This window comes from Cyprinus carpio, chromosome B10 (assembly GCF_018340385.1).
Source record: "Cyprinus carpio isolate SPL01 chromosome B10, ASM1834038v1, whole genome shotgun sequence".
Taxonomy (NCBI): Eukaryota; Metazoa; Chordata; class Actinopteri; order Cypriniformes; family Cyprinidae; genus Cyprinus; species Cyprinus carpio.
In genome coordinates, this window is record NC_056606.1 from 5,852,362 (window position 1) to 5,867,073 (window position 14,712).

The window sequence follows — 14,712 nt, forward strand, 5'->3', positions numbered from 1 at the left end:
ACTTCACGACGGACATGTGTGTCTTGCATTACTGCTGTTATTTAATGGACAGGTTGAACTCTGAGGTCCGGACTTGCTCAATTCAGGGCAGATGTGGAGTGGATCCAGCTCTCGCACATTTTCACGGCTTCTCTTTTACGATGATGCGAAGTTTAGATATGAGATGCTGCCATTGCATTGAAATTATTATTATTGAACCAATTAAAAAAAAAAGATATATATATTAGATGCAGCTTTTATTTTAAAATAAAAAAAAGATTATATATATATATATTTATTATTATAATAAATTTTTTTTTTTTTTTTTTTTTATATATTTTTTAAAAAACTTAATATGTGCAAATTATATGAGTATCATGAAAATATACAGAAACCATAATTTAATGATAAATGTCATTCAGAAGGGGTGGAAACTATTAGCTATTAAGCGACTGATGGCATATAACACATAATAAACACAATCAAGTAAAGGCGCATTAAAGCACATTTTTAAGCACAGTATATTCTCCAAATATTCCAATTGGGGCTGCTAACAACTTGATAACAAAAAACTTGAAAATACCAACTCAACTTCATTTAATAAAGTGTGCATTTCCTCAATCTCACACATTCTGTCTGAGAGCATGCGTGGCTTCTGCAACATATTTGCTATTATTATTATTGCCATTACGGCTCATTTTTAAATCATGATCAATTATTAAATCATATAATGGTTGCAATGAATTTTGATACAATTTTGGATCAATGCATGTATTTTCACACCGTATAGTAACCAATCATTACCCAACAATCTTGTCTAACAAACTAATGCTCTCATGTTTTTAGCAATGGGAGTCCAGAAATGAGTCCTCATAAGTGTACATTTTAAATGTTAATACATTTTTTCAGTTACAGTTTTCAGCTTCAGTTACTTTGACTGATGTCAGTTTTAGGATTACTTGGTCTGTGTAGTTGGACTGTGAATTTAATCAATTTATTAGTTAAGTCACAAAGTGGACAACAATGCTTAAATATCAGAAATAATACATTTTATTACCGTGATGAAAATGTACACTTTCATTTCAAGAGAATGATTAAACTGCTTCATGAAGAGGTATGTTTAGCATAAAGATGCAAAAAAAAAAAATCACTGAAGAATAAGATGGCGGTGTTGCCTCTCATCTATGGGTTAAAAACAATAAATGTTTGCCATCATCATAAGCATCCTCAAAATTTGTAGACAGAATGAATGTCTTTTCAAGTCTGCAGATATCTCCCACACACAGTTAATACAATTATTCTCGGCTAGAAATCCTTATCCGCCTTATGTTGTACCATTTCTAATAGTAGGAGTCATCTCCAGACGGGCAGTCTCACCTCCTGGCCTTCTTCTCTTTCATCAGTTTTTTGCTCTCCTCTCGTCTCCTCTTGTTGACGGGGTTGCGTGGATCATAGATCTCGAACGTGTCTTCGTCCTGCATGTTGGCATCTTTTACCTTTCTGGTTTGTTCATCAAATTGCAGAACATGGGCCATCCTAAATCACAAGGGGAAACAGAGTTCAGTTCAAAAGAACAGCAAAGCACAGCTCACGAGCCACTAAATCATCAAAATCAGAGTTACAAGTGCTGGGAATTTCCCAGTGGAACAGATCGAGTCAGAGCAGACTTCCGACTCGGATGAGTCCACAAAAAGCCTGTTTCAAAGCATGTTTAAAGAAATAACTCTTCCAAAAATGAAAAATCTGTCATTTATTCCCACTGTGATTGGTGCAATCAATATTATATACTATATATATATATATATATATACACACACATTCACTTACTTATCCAGACCAGTTTGGCGGCCAAAATACATTTACACACACATGCAACTACCTTTTTAACCGATTAATTGATTGCATATCTCATTACACTATTTGCATGAGACAAACCTATTCAGCACAGCAGCAAATCAGTCAGATTGGTATTTGGGATTATTGTATGCATGGGACTAGGGTATGTTTAGTCTGATCTTCATTTTAGGCCTCTATAGCGAATCTCCATATAGGAGGTCTCAATAATACAGCACAGATGCTCATCTACATTGCATTTCTTCAGAAATGCTCTCTCTCTCTCTCTCTCTCTCTCTCTCTCTCTCTCTCTCCTCACGGCAGGGCTGCAGGTGATTGGCAGTCAGAATTACATTCCACGGAGCATTCCTAAGTGCCAGCATCATTAAGAAGAGCTCACAGCTGGCTAAAGTAGCATCCTGAGGACTCCAGAAGACTGCAGCCCAATCCAAGACAGTTTACACTACGCCAACAGGACACAGAACTACAGTTCTGTCATATCTGAGTGGTTCTACTAACAGCTTCTATGATTTCAGATGTCTACGCTAAGATATTTAAAGAGAAATTACTCTAATGTTGTTCCAAACCCATCCATGTTTACAATCACAGGTAATGGGGTCCAGTGTTGCTTTGCTCCCCATTAACTTTCACCATTTGTGTTCTTCAAAATATCTTGTTTTGTGTTCTACAGAAGCAAGTCATTCATACAAGTTTGGAACGAGGTGAGTAAATGACAAATGGATTTTCATTCTGTTTGAGGTCATATTTAGGGTGTTGTTTTTGGAGTCAGCCTAGGATGAGGTGCATATCCACACATCTCACCTCTGCTCTGCTGACCTACATTTCATACTGAGATGATGGCTACAGAGGAACTGTCTGAATCAAGACATGGAGAGAACCTCAAAGAAACGTCAGGAAGGGTGAAACAGGTCATTGTTATACATCACGGACACGGCCAGATGGCTCTCTGGGGTCTCATCTAAACCAAAGAAAGATGCTAAAAGAACTGACATTCCACACCTGTTGGAGCTATTCTGGTGAAGGTCAGAAATTTCTGGAAAGACTCTATCCTTCACAAATCCAGATCTGCGGTGCAGGTATCATAGTAAACGCACTCGCCTCCAAAGCCCAGGGCTGGTTTGAAAGAACAACGTGACAGGACGTTTCAATAATTCAACGGCTCCCAGCTGTCATTCAATATGGTGCAAGTTTTGGTGGTTTCACAGAAGTGTGTCAGGAAGTAACTGTAGGAGCTGAAGGAAGATTTTTTAAATTGAGCCGGTTGTCCGAGTCAAGACAAATGCATGAAGGAACCGAAAAATGGAAGCGGCCTGCTCTCTAAAATTATGAGCACTCCGGTTGGTAAGTAATCCGCCACGCTGCTATTTTTTTTGAGCCATCGCAGAACCCCTGGATTCAGCCAAAGAGACGCATTAAAAGTCTGCGAGTGCATGCGAGCCCATTTTTAAGTGTTCAGCCGAGTGTGTGCGTGTGTGCATGCTTGCATCCATTTGAAGTCCGTAGGAGATGTGACAGCTCATCTAGAATGTCATGGCTATACTCTAGCAGACCCGCAGGACTCCCGTCGCGTAAAGCAGCCGGCTCTGATAATTTGTCTAGCAGTCTCGGTGATGACAGCCCATCGAACTCCTCGCCTAGAGTTATGGCTCGTGCAAAAATCCCACCGTTTGATTGGGGCTCTTATCAGGGAGGGGCTCCCGCCATGATGCCGAGGCTCTCAGAAGCCTCTTCCTGAATTTATTTTTCTTTCGCTTTTGCGAAAGAGGGGGAAGCGGGAGCGGAGGCCTGGGCGAAAAGGGGTTTTTGTAGACGCAGACACAGATGGAATAGTTTACAATCTGGCCCAGACTTGACTTCCAGCGTCTGACCTGTTGTAACCCATGTTCCGTTCGTGGGGTGCAACAGGCGTTCAGAAAGTGGTACAGACTTCCCACTGCTGTTTTTCTAGCACCGGGGGCCTCCCATCCCTCCTCTTCTCTGGAGTCAGACCTAAAACGTTCCAGCGTCGTGGGGGTCCTCAGACAGCAATGACAGTCCATCCTGAAGACGAAGTAACTGATAGGAAACACGGGCTCAGACGGTGCCCCCCTTTTGCGCTCACATGTGGTATTTGTTGGAGCATCTGAGTACATATATTTAGATAAAGACTCAAGGTCTTTGATGAAAAGCGAGTACGAGAGAAAAACACACCATGTCCATTCATTTCCCTGTGGTGGCTTGCGGCGTGAAAAGGGAGGACGACGGTCTGACAGATCTTCGCTTTATCCTCAGCACGTCACCGCTGTGGCTGCAGCACGGACTCGCACACCATTAAGACTGATAATTCATCAAGTGTAAAGATATTACTCTCCGCAGAGGCATGTGCCCCGACCGCATTCTTTACATTTGATTATGATTTACGGTTTTCCTGTGAAAGTGCGAATCGACTGCAGCGGACGTCTACCAAACAGTTAAGCATAAACGTGCCGCATCCAACCCTCAGAGTCACTTCAAACGTCTCCAACGGAAAACTACCCTGGGTTTTCAATGAACTGTATCAATGGATAGGGTATACGTTAGTGCGGGACCCAAAAAAGCAAACCGCTGAGGCTATGCGTTTTAACCGAGACCGAAAAAACAGAATGATTTACCAGTCTGCTTCCCGTAATCCTCGGAAAAACTAGAAGTGCCGTGTGACGCATTGGTCATGGCAGGGCTTTAGATATAAAGCGTATCTATGAATCACAGTAATGTCCAATCAAGTTGAGCGTTCATTAAATAGAAAAACACATCTTTCAAACTGAAACCGTAAATGTGGATGAGCAAAATCAGTTTTTAAGTACCTACCGCCATCTCAGAGGCTGTACTTACAAACGCATGCATCTTCATCACATGTGCTAGGAAGATTATGGAGAAAACAGAATCTAACCAAAAACATTTCTAATTGATATTCTATTTGTGTACTTAAGCGCACAATCAGGGCCATAACTTTGTGCCTCGCATGCAGCATTAAGATTGATGCTCCCTGGAGCCCGATTCATTTCGCAGCATCATAAATGTTATCCTGGCTAAAGAACTCAGCTGTCAATAACACCCTCGGCCCGACATGGAAACGGTCCCATCAGATCAGGGCTGAAAAAAAATATATATAAAATCTAGAGGATGCCAAAAAGAAAATCTAAGCTGTGTTTAGTCTTCATATTTAACAGAGAGCAAAAATAAAACCGAACAGACTTAATATTTGCTCAGTGAGTGGTGTGTGTGATTTAGTGATCTAGCACCGCTGTGACATGGCAATAATTTATTTTCTGTCTTCATAATCTCGTAGTACGCTGTTGGATTGGAATGTCTCCAGTGACACACAGACAGATGAGGCAGTTGTTACAGCTCATGACATAAACAATGTCCAACACAATGTCTAGTAGTGAGTGATATCGTGAAAATTATCCGTAGGGAAGTGTGCCACTTTTTACTAATACCTGACCTGCCATCAATTGAAATTATAAGTAAGTGTTGAAAACTGATCTAAAAGTATAACTTTTTAATAAAAAGTGGTACAACTTGCTCCATATTAGGGGTAAACATGTAAAGGCATAAGCTGAGGCACTGGGAAAAATATAAATTATTTATAATTTAAATAAAAATATGAACATAAATAAGAAAAAGATAAAGCAATAAACAATTCCATTCTTAAAGACTACTTTTCTGATTTTTTTTTTTGTTTTTTTTTTTTGTATTTTATTTTTTTTATATTCGTTTTTAAATTCACCATTTTGGAAAAATGCTTAAATAATTCATGGTTAAAAATATAGCCAAAAAATTACACGATTTAGACACTTAATATTCAAACGTCATATATATTTTGGGCCCTGGAAAAGTTTGTAATGACAAAATTAATTTTAGCTGTCATGCCACAGGCAGCTGGATGTGATGGAATATTTCTAAATATACAGTTGCATGTAAAAATGTTTTCTGAATTAAGGTGTGCGACACACCCCACTCTTCCCTATCGATTTAAAAGGGCTGCAGAAGTCAAACTAGGACATATCTGTCAGAACAGACGGAAGTATTTCATTTTCAAAGTTGGCGAATTGAGGAGACATGGGCGACCGGTAGCGATGCAGGTGGTTAGTGCTGGTTTGACAATGGTTGAGCTGGATCCTGGATCCAAAACCTGGTCTTCAAAGTGAAGCTAGTTGACCAGCTCGCTAGTAATGCTGATTTAAAAGCCTGGTATGGATACCAGCACGCCTATATCCAAAACATATGCTGGTGTTATGGAAAATTCCAACAATGGTTTATCACCGGGCACTGGTTCTGCTGACACTCGTAATGAGCGTCTGTTAAAAAGACAGCACGCGTCTGACTGCAGGTTGACGTGCCTTGTCTGGCGTTCGGTGGGTGAGACACGTTCCATCTGGGCACTCCGTCTGCTGAAGCAGTTATTTACTCAGTTAAGTCAGCTGAGAAAACTACTTCTCCACAAGTGGCTATTGCAGCGCAGCAAAAACAAACACTGCATACTGTTCTAATGGTGTCAGCGCACTGCAGAGCCAAACGCATTACTTGGCTGGAGAGCGAGGTGGCTCAGGCACACTTAAGGCATGCAGCTGTGCCTGATGTGGAGAGAGGTATGAACGTTTCGCTATGTTAGTCCAAATAAATAGCTCTGCTACCTTAATGCGAAACGGTAGCTGTGCATTGGGACAACCAATGAGGCGCGAGTTACTGAGAATGCATTTGATCACAGACAACTGCAAGTCCATTAGTGCATTAAACCTCTGTAGGAATGGAGAAGCTAGTAAAAGCAACTCACCAGCCCTTATCGTCATCCTCGCCAAGTTCCTCGACGTCTTCCTCTGGAACACTAGGAGACTCCGAAATCGCAGATGATAGTTTGGATTTGAAGCGTTCCAAAAGGGCGAGTGTCTTTAGAGGCAAGAGAAAGTGTGTTATTTTGACTTTCGAGTGTTTTTAAATAAAAAAATAAAAAATAAAAAAATAGCTCTGTGCATATTCAAAGGGACAGTTCATCTAGAAAATCCTGTCATCACTCTGATTTCATTCCAAACCTGCATGACTTCCATTCGTCTATTCAACAGGAAGGTCGAGTGATCGAAATAAATCTTTTTTTGTGATGATATAAGTTTGAGTAGTGTGAAAGATTTATATTTATCTACATTATACTGAACTTTTGTACTTTGAATCTTCATATGATTCATCTGTGAGGAACTACATTTTGTATTGGGTTCTATGGAAGATATTTTGAAAAATGTTCAGTGTGTCAAAACAATAAAAGTAAATAAGTTCCAGTGTTGTTTGGGACTCCACTGATGTTCACTGTATGGACAAAAACAGCTGAAAGACTGACATTCACTGAAACTTTTGGCACGCCCTCCAGCATGTTCAAGTAGAGACATTCGATTTATTCTTGAGTCAGATCTTTGCTATGAATAATTAAATTGACCTTACAACAGATAATTGACTAACAGCCTGTGGTCAGACTCTGTGGTAGACCGCATGAACAAATAACTTGCAAATTCTGAATGATAGCCCACAAGCAAAACTCTCAACATTTGCACAAAGGAAAGGAACGGTAGAATACAGTATGATGGAATCTTTTAGAAAAGGGAATGGTTTAAATAGCACTTCTTGTTCTTTATGACAGACTTTTGTATTTAATAGTGAAAACAATTGAAGGAAATGTGAAATGAACTACACAGAGCTAAAGCTCATACCATTTAAAGAAAAACACAAAAACACATTATTTATCACTGGTTGCGTCTTTTGTTTTTTGTGTTAATGGCAATATTTATGACAGGTCGACTGTCTAAATTCTTGACACTTGGGAAAATTTACCGTCTTCTACCATTATATTTACAGTTTCAGTATAAATTAATAATAAGTCTTGTGCTTCAGGTTTAGTGCATTTATAGTAATTCAGTATTAGTATTGCGTTATCAATAAATGACAAATAAAATTTCACTCTGTTTGTTGCACAAAGTATGACTTTAGACTTTGAACTTGCAATAAAGCACACAAGTTGCCACGATATTTTTCATAAATTCTCCTGTGTTTCATAAAAGAAAGAAAGTCAAAAAGTTTTGGAACTTGAGGAAATGATGGCAGCATTCTCAGTCTTAGGTAAACTGTTCCTTTAAGAAGTAACTTGTCTTTTATTTCAAGCCGGAATAAGCCAGAACTTTCCAAATCTAATCTTTACCATTATAAGAGCGGAAGAAAATCATAGTGTCTTGAAGCTTCGACTTACCTGAGCCTCTCGGCCAGAACCTTTCTTCAGTTTCTGCTTCCTGATGTCTTCATACTTCTTCCTGCTCTCCAGGTACTCTGTCACCGCCTCACTGGTTGGCTTACTGTCACCTTTGAGAGAAAACAAGAGCGATTACAATCTAAATAAGAGAAATTAACTTCCCTTCAGGGATCAATCTGTCTGTTATTTTGTATTTTATATATATAGTAGTGTGACTAACTTGAAAGGATTTACATGAAAAGAAAAACAGCCAAATTCCAGAGCAGAAGTTATTACTATCAAATGGACATAACTATGAAATACATAAAGTTTATACTGCTATAAACTTAGATGAAGATGACAGCTCCTGTGGGCCACTTCCTTCCAAGAATAATCATATAGCCAATGCCAGAATTTAGGTCCTAAGACCCTCATCAGTGCAAAGGCCAAAATTTATGACTTTTGCAGTCCAAATGACTTGCTGCGCTATAAAGAGATGGATTTTATTCAAATTATAAGGAAACGTGATATACAGACATATATACTGTACGGAGAGGATTAAACAAATGAAATGGGAAACACATCAAAATGTGTTTATGTAACACTGAGGCTCTCCCATCATTCAAGATAGTCACAGCAAACACTACAAAATAAGGATAAAAAAAAAGATAGAAGAGAATGAGAAATGGCAAATGTCAGCATCTAATGAAATAAAACAGTTCTGTCATGTCCTGTATCATATTATAACAGCTTTTTTGCAGCATAAGCGTGCATAACATGCTTTCCAAAACCAAGAGATTTTTAATTTCTGAGTGAAACATAAACCAGAAAGATGACAGTAAACAACCATCACAAGATGATGTGCCTTACAGCGATTTTACCACAGAAAACAGGGTTTTGGATACAAAGTTCAATAAATAGTTACATTCATGAAAATAATAAGAATAAACCATTCTTTCACTAAATAATATAATCACTTGGCCAATTAGCTTACACAGTCAAGGAATGTTGCAACTTTAAGCATTAATATAAAATGCATGCTCACAGCTTTTTATAATGGCTTTAAATGCAATTCATCCAGAATTTATATAAAGCTATTTGTTTTATAATGGGGAGCAGAGTTAGGTATAACACGTTACTGTATTCTAATTACTTTTCCTGTAATGCAATGCGTTACATTTTAAGTTTATGTAATTTTTATTACATTTACTAATGTCAATAAAATTATGTTACTTAAGTTACAAATTCAGTGTTAAAAATATGAAGTAAAAATCATGTTTTGCGCGTCAGTATGCCCTTTAATAAATCACCGGAGATTGCGAGCTAAAATGAAGACCTACAACATTTAGATGCAATGAAAGGCTGTCTATCATATTTCAAAGTATTGCACTCGATTTCACATATTTTAGTCTAGCATTATAGTTTGGGAAAAGTTCAACAAGTGAATGTGTACAAGTTTGTCACAGTAACTCTAATATAGGCCAAGTAAAGATAAATGACTCATCAGAATGAGATTTTCCGCTGAATTAAGCAGCACTGCATCACATTCTTGTTCTGAGGTAAATTCAAGGGTTATTCCCCATTACTTCCAAAAATGAAAAGTAGCCGAGATGAACTTGATGAATCTTTCTTTGTTTACAGAGGTGATGTGGGCGTTCACGTATTCACACGTCTCAAGCCTGGTTTTGCGTGGATGATTATCTTATAGCACGCAATGTGCGTGATCAGATTATAGGTGAGCTCAGACGGGAAAGACTGTACCTCGCGTTGGTCTCATACGGATTATTTTATCAGAGAATATTTGTTTTCAACATATATTTATCTTGTTATTTTCGTTCATTTTTCAGTGACTCGTTTCATGATGATATTCACGGAGACTGAGAATGCAGAAAGCGCACCCCATTTATTTTCTTTATTTTACAAACCAAAAATAAAAATAAAAAGTTTTGTTGTTGCTATTGCGAATGTATACAAATAATACTTCTGTAAATTTTCAGTGTGAATGTTTTATAAATATTCAATAATAAATATTCAGAAAATATTTATGCATTTTCCTGTAACTGCATTTTATTAGATGTTAAATCCATTTTCTACATGGCAGGTAAAATCAATATTATGTCAAAGCAAAATTATCCAGGTGTAAACTGCTAGATATTTTGTTTTATTTTAAATATATACACTGCTCAAAAAAATTAAAGGAACACTTTTTAATCAGGAGTATAGCATCAAGTAAATTACACTTCTGCGATATTGATCTGGTCAGTTACATAGCAGAGGGGGTTGTTAATTCATTTCAGCTGCTTTGGTGTTAATAAAATTAACAGGTGCACTAGATGGGCAACCATTAGAAAACCCTCTAAACATGATTGGTTTTACAGGTGGAGGCCACTGACATTTTTTCCCCTACTCATCTTTTCTGATTGTTTTTCACTAGTTTTGCATTTGGCTAGGGTCAGTGTCACTACTGGTAGCATGAGGCTATACCTGGACCCTACAAAGGTTGCACAGGCAGTCCAACTCCTCCAGGATGGCAATATGTGCCATTGCCAGAAGGTTTGCTGTGTCTCCCAGCACAGTCTCAAGAACATGTAGGAGATTCCAGGAGACAGGCAGTTACTCTAGGAGAGCTGGACAGGGCAGTAGAAGGTCCTTAACCCATCAGCAAGACCTGTATCTGTTCCTTTGTGTGCAAGGAGGAACAGGATGAGCACTGCCAGAGCCCTACAAAATGACCTCCAGCAGGCCACTGGTGTGAATGCCTCTGAGAAAACAATCAGAAAGAGACTTCATGAGGGTGGCCTGAGGGCCTGACGTCCTCTAGTGGGCTCTGTGCTCACTGCCTGGCACCGTGTAGCTTGATTGGCATTTGCCACTGAACACCAGAATTGGCAGGTCCACCTCTGGCGCTCTGTGCTTTTCACAGATGATAGCAGGTTCACTCTGAGCACGTGTGACAGATGTAAAAGGGTCTGGAAAAGCGGTGGAGAATGTTATGCTGCCTGTAACATAGTTCAGCATGACCGGTTTGGTGGTGGGTCAGTGATGGTCTGGGAAGGCATATACATGGAGGAACACCGAGACCTCTACAGGCTAGACAATGGCACACTTACTGCCATTAGATATGGGGATGGAATCCTTGGACCCATTGTCAGACCCTACGCTGGTGCATTGGGTCCTTGTTCCTCCTGGTGGACGACAATGCCCAGCCTCATGTGGCGAGAGTATGCAATCAGTTCCAGGAGGATGAAGGAATTGATACCATTGAATGTCCCCCACGCTCGCCTGACCTAAATCCAATAGAACACCTCTTGGACATTATGTTTCGGTCAATCTGACGTCACCAGGTTGCACCTCAGACTGTCCAAGAGCTCAGTGATGCCCTGGTCCAGATCTGGGAGGGAATACCCCAGGACACCATCCTTCGTCTCATTAGGAGCGTGCCCTGACGTTGTCTGGCATGCATACAAGCACGTGGGGGCCATACAAACTACTGAGTACCATTTTGAGTTGCTGCAATGAAATTTCAGCTTAATGGACTAGCCTGCTGCATCCTTTTTTCACTTTAATTTTGAGTGTCTTTGAATTCAGCCCTCTGTAGGTTGATAATTTTCATTTCCATTAAACAATGTGCCATCTTTTCATTCTTAACAAATTACCCAGTCCATATCAGTATAGACATCCTGCAAGATATTTTTCCCCATTGAGATCTGATGTGTTTTCAAAGTGTTCCTTTAATTTTTTTGAGCAGTGTATAATTTTTTTTTCACAAAATTGTAGCTGAAAATGTAAATGGTTTACTACATATTAGACTTTTTCTGTTTGGTTTAAGAAAACGCACACAATTAAAAAAAAAAAGACTCTGGAATGGGACTGGAATGTTTAAACTCTTACAATGTTTAAACAAATGACAATAAACCTTGGACAACAGCTCATTGTGTGATGTACAGACAATGCTGAAACACAGTATTATCCAATGAAATGAGTCTCCTACTACAAATGCTTATATTAGAAAACCCTGAATCCTGCAAGACGATTAAGATGATATAATGGTCACATTAAATTCGCTCCTAATCATACGCACCAATTAGAAAGGTGCCTAAAAATAAAGTCTATTCTAGAAATCCCACGCCAGAATTGCAGGAATTGGAAAAGTCAACAACATCAACGCTGGACTGTTGACACTGGTGTCTACAGGCATTAATGTGCCACTGCAAATTCCCCAGCTCAGACGGCGGGCGCTGACGTCACAGATCGCCCGGCGGGCACAGAGACTCTTCGACTACACCTGCCCTCATGGCAACTATGACTGAACGCTTTCTCCACAACAAGCTCAAGGGGAACAAACTACATCAGACGGAGCCTCCAACATCTGGGTGATTTATTTCACGTTAGCGCTGTCATGTAACGAAAAATCTTTTTCCCCTCACAAATGGAACACTTGTTTATTCTTCGTATTTATGGTGCACTGAAAACCGCACTGGAGAGAGGCTGGAAATTTGTTTTTCAGCAACCGAGAGAGCGTGCCATGCGTTCGCCTGAGAGCCACTGACTGTGTTTGAAAATGTTTAGTCTGTGGCATGAGCTAATAGAAAACTAGAAAGACAGAAAGAAAGTAATGAGCCAAAGACTATTAAAACACATTGACTGTGTAGAAAACCGAACACTCTACATCTTTTCAAATCTATAAAACAAAGGCTGCCAATATGAGCTGAAAGCATGTTTATCATGGCTGCTGTCCAGACAGTGAAAGATACAGCTTTGATAGGACTGAAATAAACATGTATTAAAACAAAGTACAAGAACTTTTACATTCTTTGAGTAGTTTGTATATGCAGTGCATGCATGGCAATAAATCAGAAATAAATATTGCTGCAACAGTTTTAACGTTTCTTTAAAGGACTATATGATATGATATATGATATATGATATATGATATATATGATATGATATATGATATCAGCACAACTGTTTTCAGCATTGACAATAATTATACACGTTTCTTGAACAGCAAACAGCATATTACAATGATTTCTAAAGGACTGGAGTAATGATGCTGAAAATTCAGCTTTGATCAGGGGAGTAAATTACGTTTTAAAAATAAAAACAGAAAAGTTTATTTTGAATTGTAAAAATTAGTCAATATTACATTACAAGATATGTATATATTTTTGTTGTTATTTTTTGTTGTTCAATAGTCTTTTGATCTCACAACATGGGATTATTTTATTCATATGACAATGCTTTTTAACCAGACCATGATGTGACAAGAAATGAAGATGCAACTTTTATTATTCAGTTCAAATAATAAAGTTGTTTTTTTTTAAAAAGTATATTTTATTATGAGGCTATATTTACTATCCCGCCCATTCAAAAACAGATAGAGTGAAGGACAAAAAAAGAAGAAAAAAACATTATATTGCAGTGATAGTAATTAAATGCTGTTTTAAAATGGTTAAACTGACAAGATCTAAATTATTGTAGAGCAGTTGAATAATTGTAGCATTAATTACCAAAACAGTTGAATGATTATTCTAATAATCGTTGGATTAGTCGTTTACAAAAGTTTGTTAGTTTGACTGATGTATCATATGACTTTAGGCAAGAACCACTTTATCAGGACACTAGAACCTAAACACATGTTGAACTGGATCCCATTAATATGCCTGACAAGCAAACATCTCGTCCTTTTGTTGAAAGCATTTCTGGGCTGGACTTACCCGAGGTGTAATGTTCAGGTAGAGTGCAACTTAATTGAGTAACTAAAGTTTGAGTGAAACAGGTTATTTGAAGAGAATGGCTGTCATTAGCTACTCAAACCATGCAATTACTCATTTACACAGGCATTCAACGCATGAATGCCACAAATTCAGAGATGTGATTGAAATCACCTTTGTGAAAAGTCAGCACTGGTAACAACCCTTTTCTATGTGATTTATGTGAGCAAAAAGTGATGCCTTCCACTCGGCCCGCTCAGCACTCGTGCTCGGGCCCAGCTGCAGACCGGGACTCGCAGGCCTGCTGAATGATGGCACCCTTAGGGCCTACAACGGCAGCACACTCCATCGACTCCAGCTGGTGTTGCTAAGTACTGTCTTTGAGTTTGACGGCTATTCTAACAACATTCCATCCCTCTCCTGTCACTCGGGCCAAAAAGAGCTACAAATCAAGCAACCGGCAACAGGGGTTGATGGGGACGACAAACACCTCGTCATTTGGGAGGTGGATTATTTCCCTTTTGCTGGTCAAGATCGAGGGGATGGATTCAAGGCTTCTTGAAGCTACAGTAACTGGGGACTATCAGTCAGCACCGACGTCTTCAGCACAGGAAGACCTGAGCTTCTGCTGGCTGTTACACTGTCTAATTCAATGTTAAAGATCTGAGCTTAATCAGAAGGAACACAGTAAATCTGGTGTTCAAGACACCACCATAACTTATGTGTAGGATCGCAATCATCTTAAAAATGTAGGCTACCAAAAAGAATCACATGAAGGCAGCAGTTCTCAACCTTTGTATATCTGGAGTCATTGACTGAAGTCAATCTTTGAAGGCCCTTCTACACAGGCCTATTTACAACGTTTTATCAGAAATTGTGGCTCTCAATAGATCCCTTCTTTTCTAAAAAAAAAAAAAAAAAAAAACCTCAGAGATG

At 38.9% G+C, this 14,712-nt stretch overlaps 1 protein-coding gene across 1 annotated transcript in view; it reads right to left on the reverse strand.

Annotated features, from left to right (window-relative positions):
• Positions 1-1,011: 1,011 nt before the first annotated feature.
• The window catches only part of cwc27 (CWC27 spliceosome associated cyclophilin), a 37,755-nt gene continuing 24,054 nt past the window's right edge, over positions 1,012-14,712 (reverse strand). The window contains exons 12-14 of the mRNA XM_042732218.1: positions 8,084-8,193; positions 6,629-6,741; positions 1,012-1,515 (exon numbers count right to left, since the gene is read on the reverse strand). Coding sequence (XP_042588152.1) covers positions 1,353-1,515; positions 6,629-6,741; positions 8,084-8,193 — 386 coding nt within the window. The 3' untranslated portion in view covers positions 1,012-1,352. The remainder of the gene's footprint in view (positions 1,516-6,628; positions 6,742-8,083; positions 8,194-14,712) is intronic.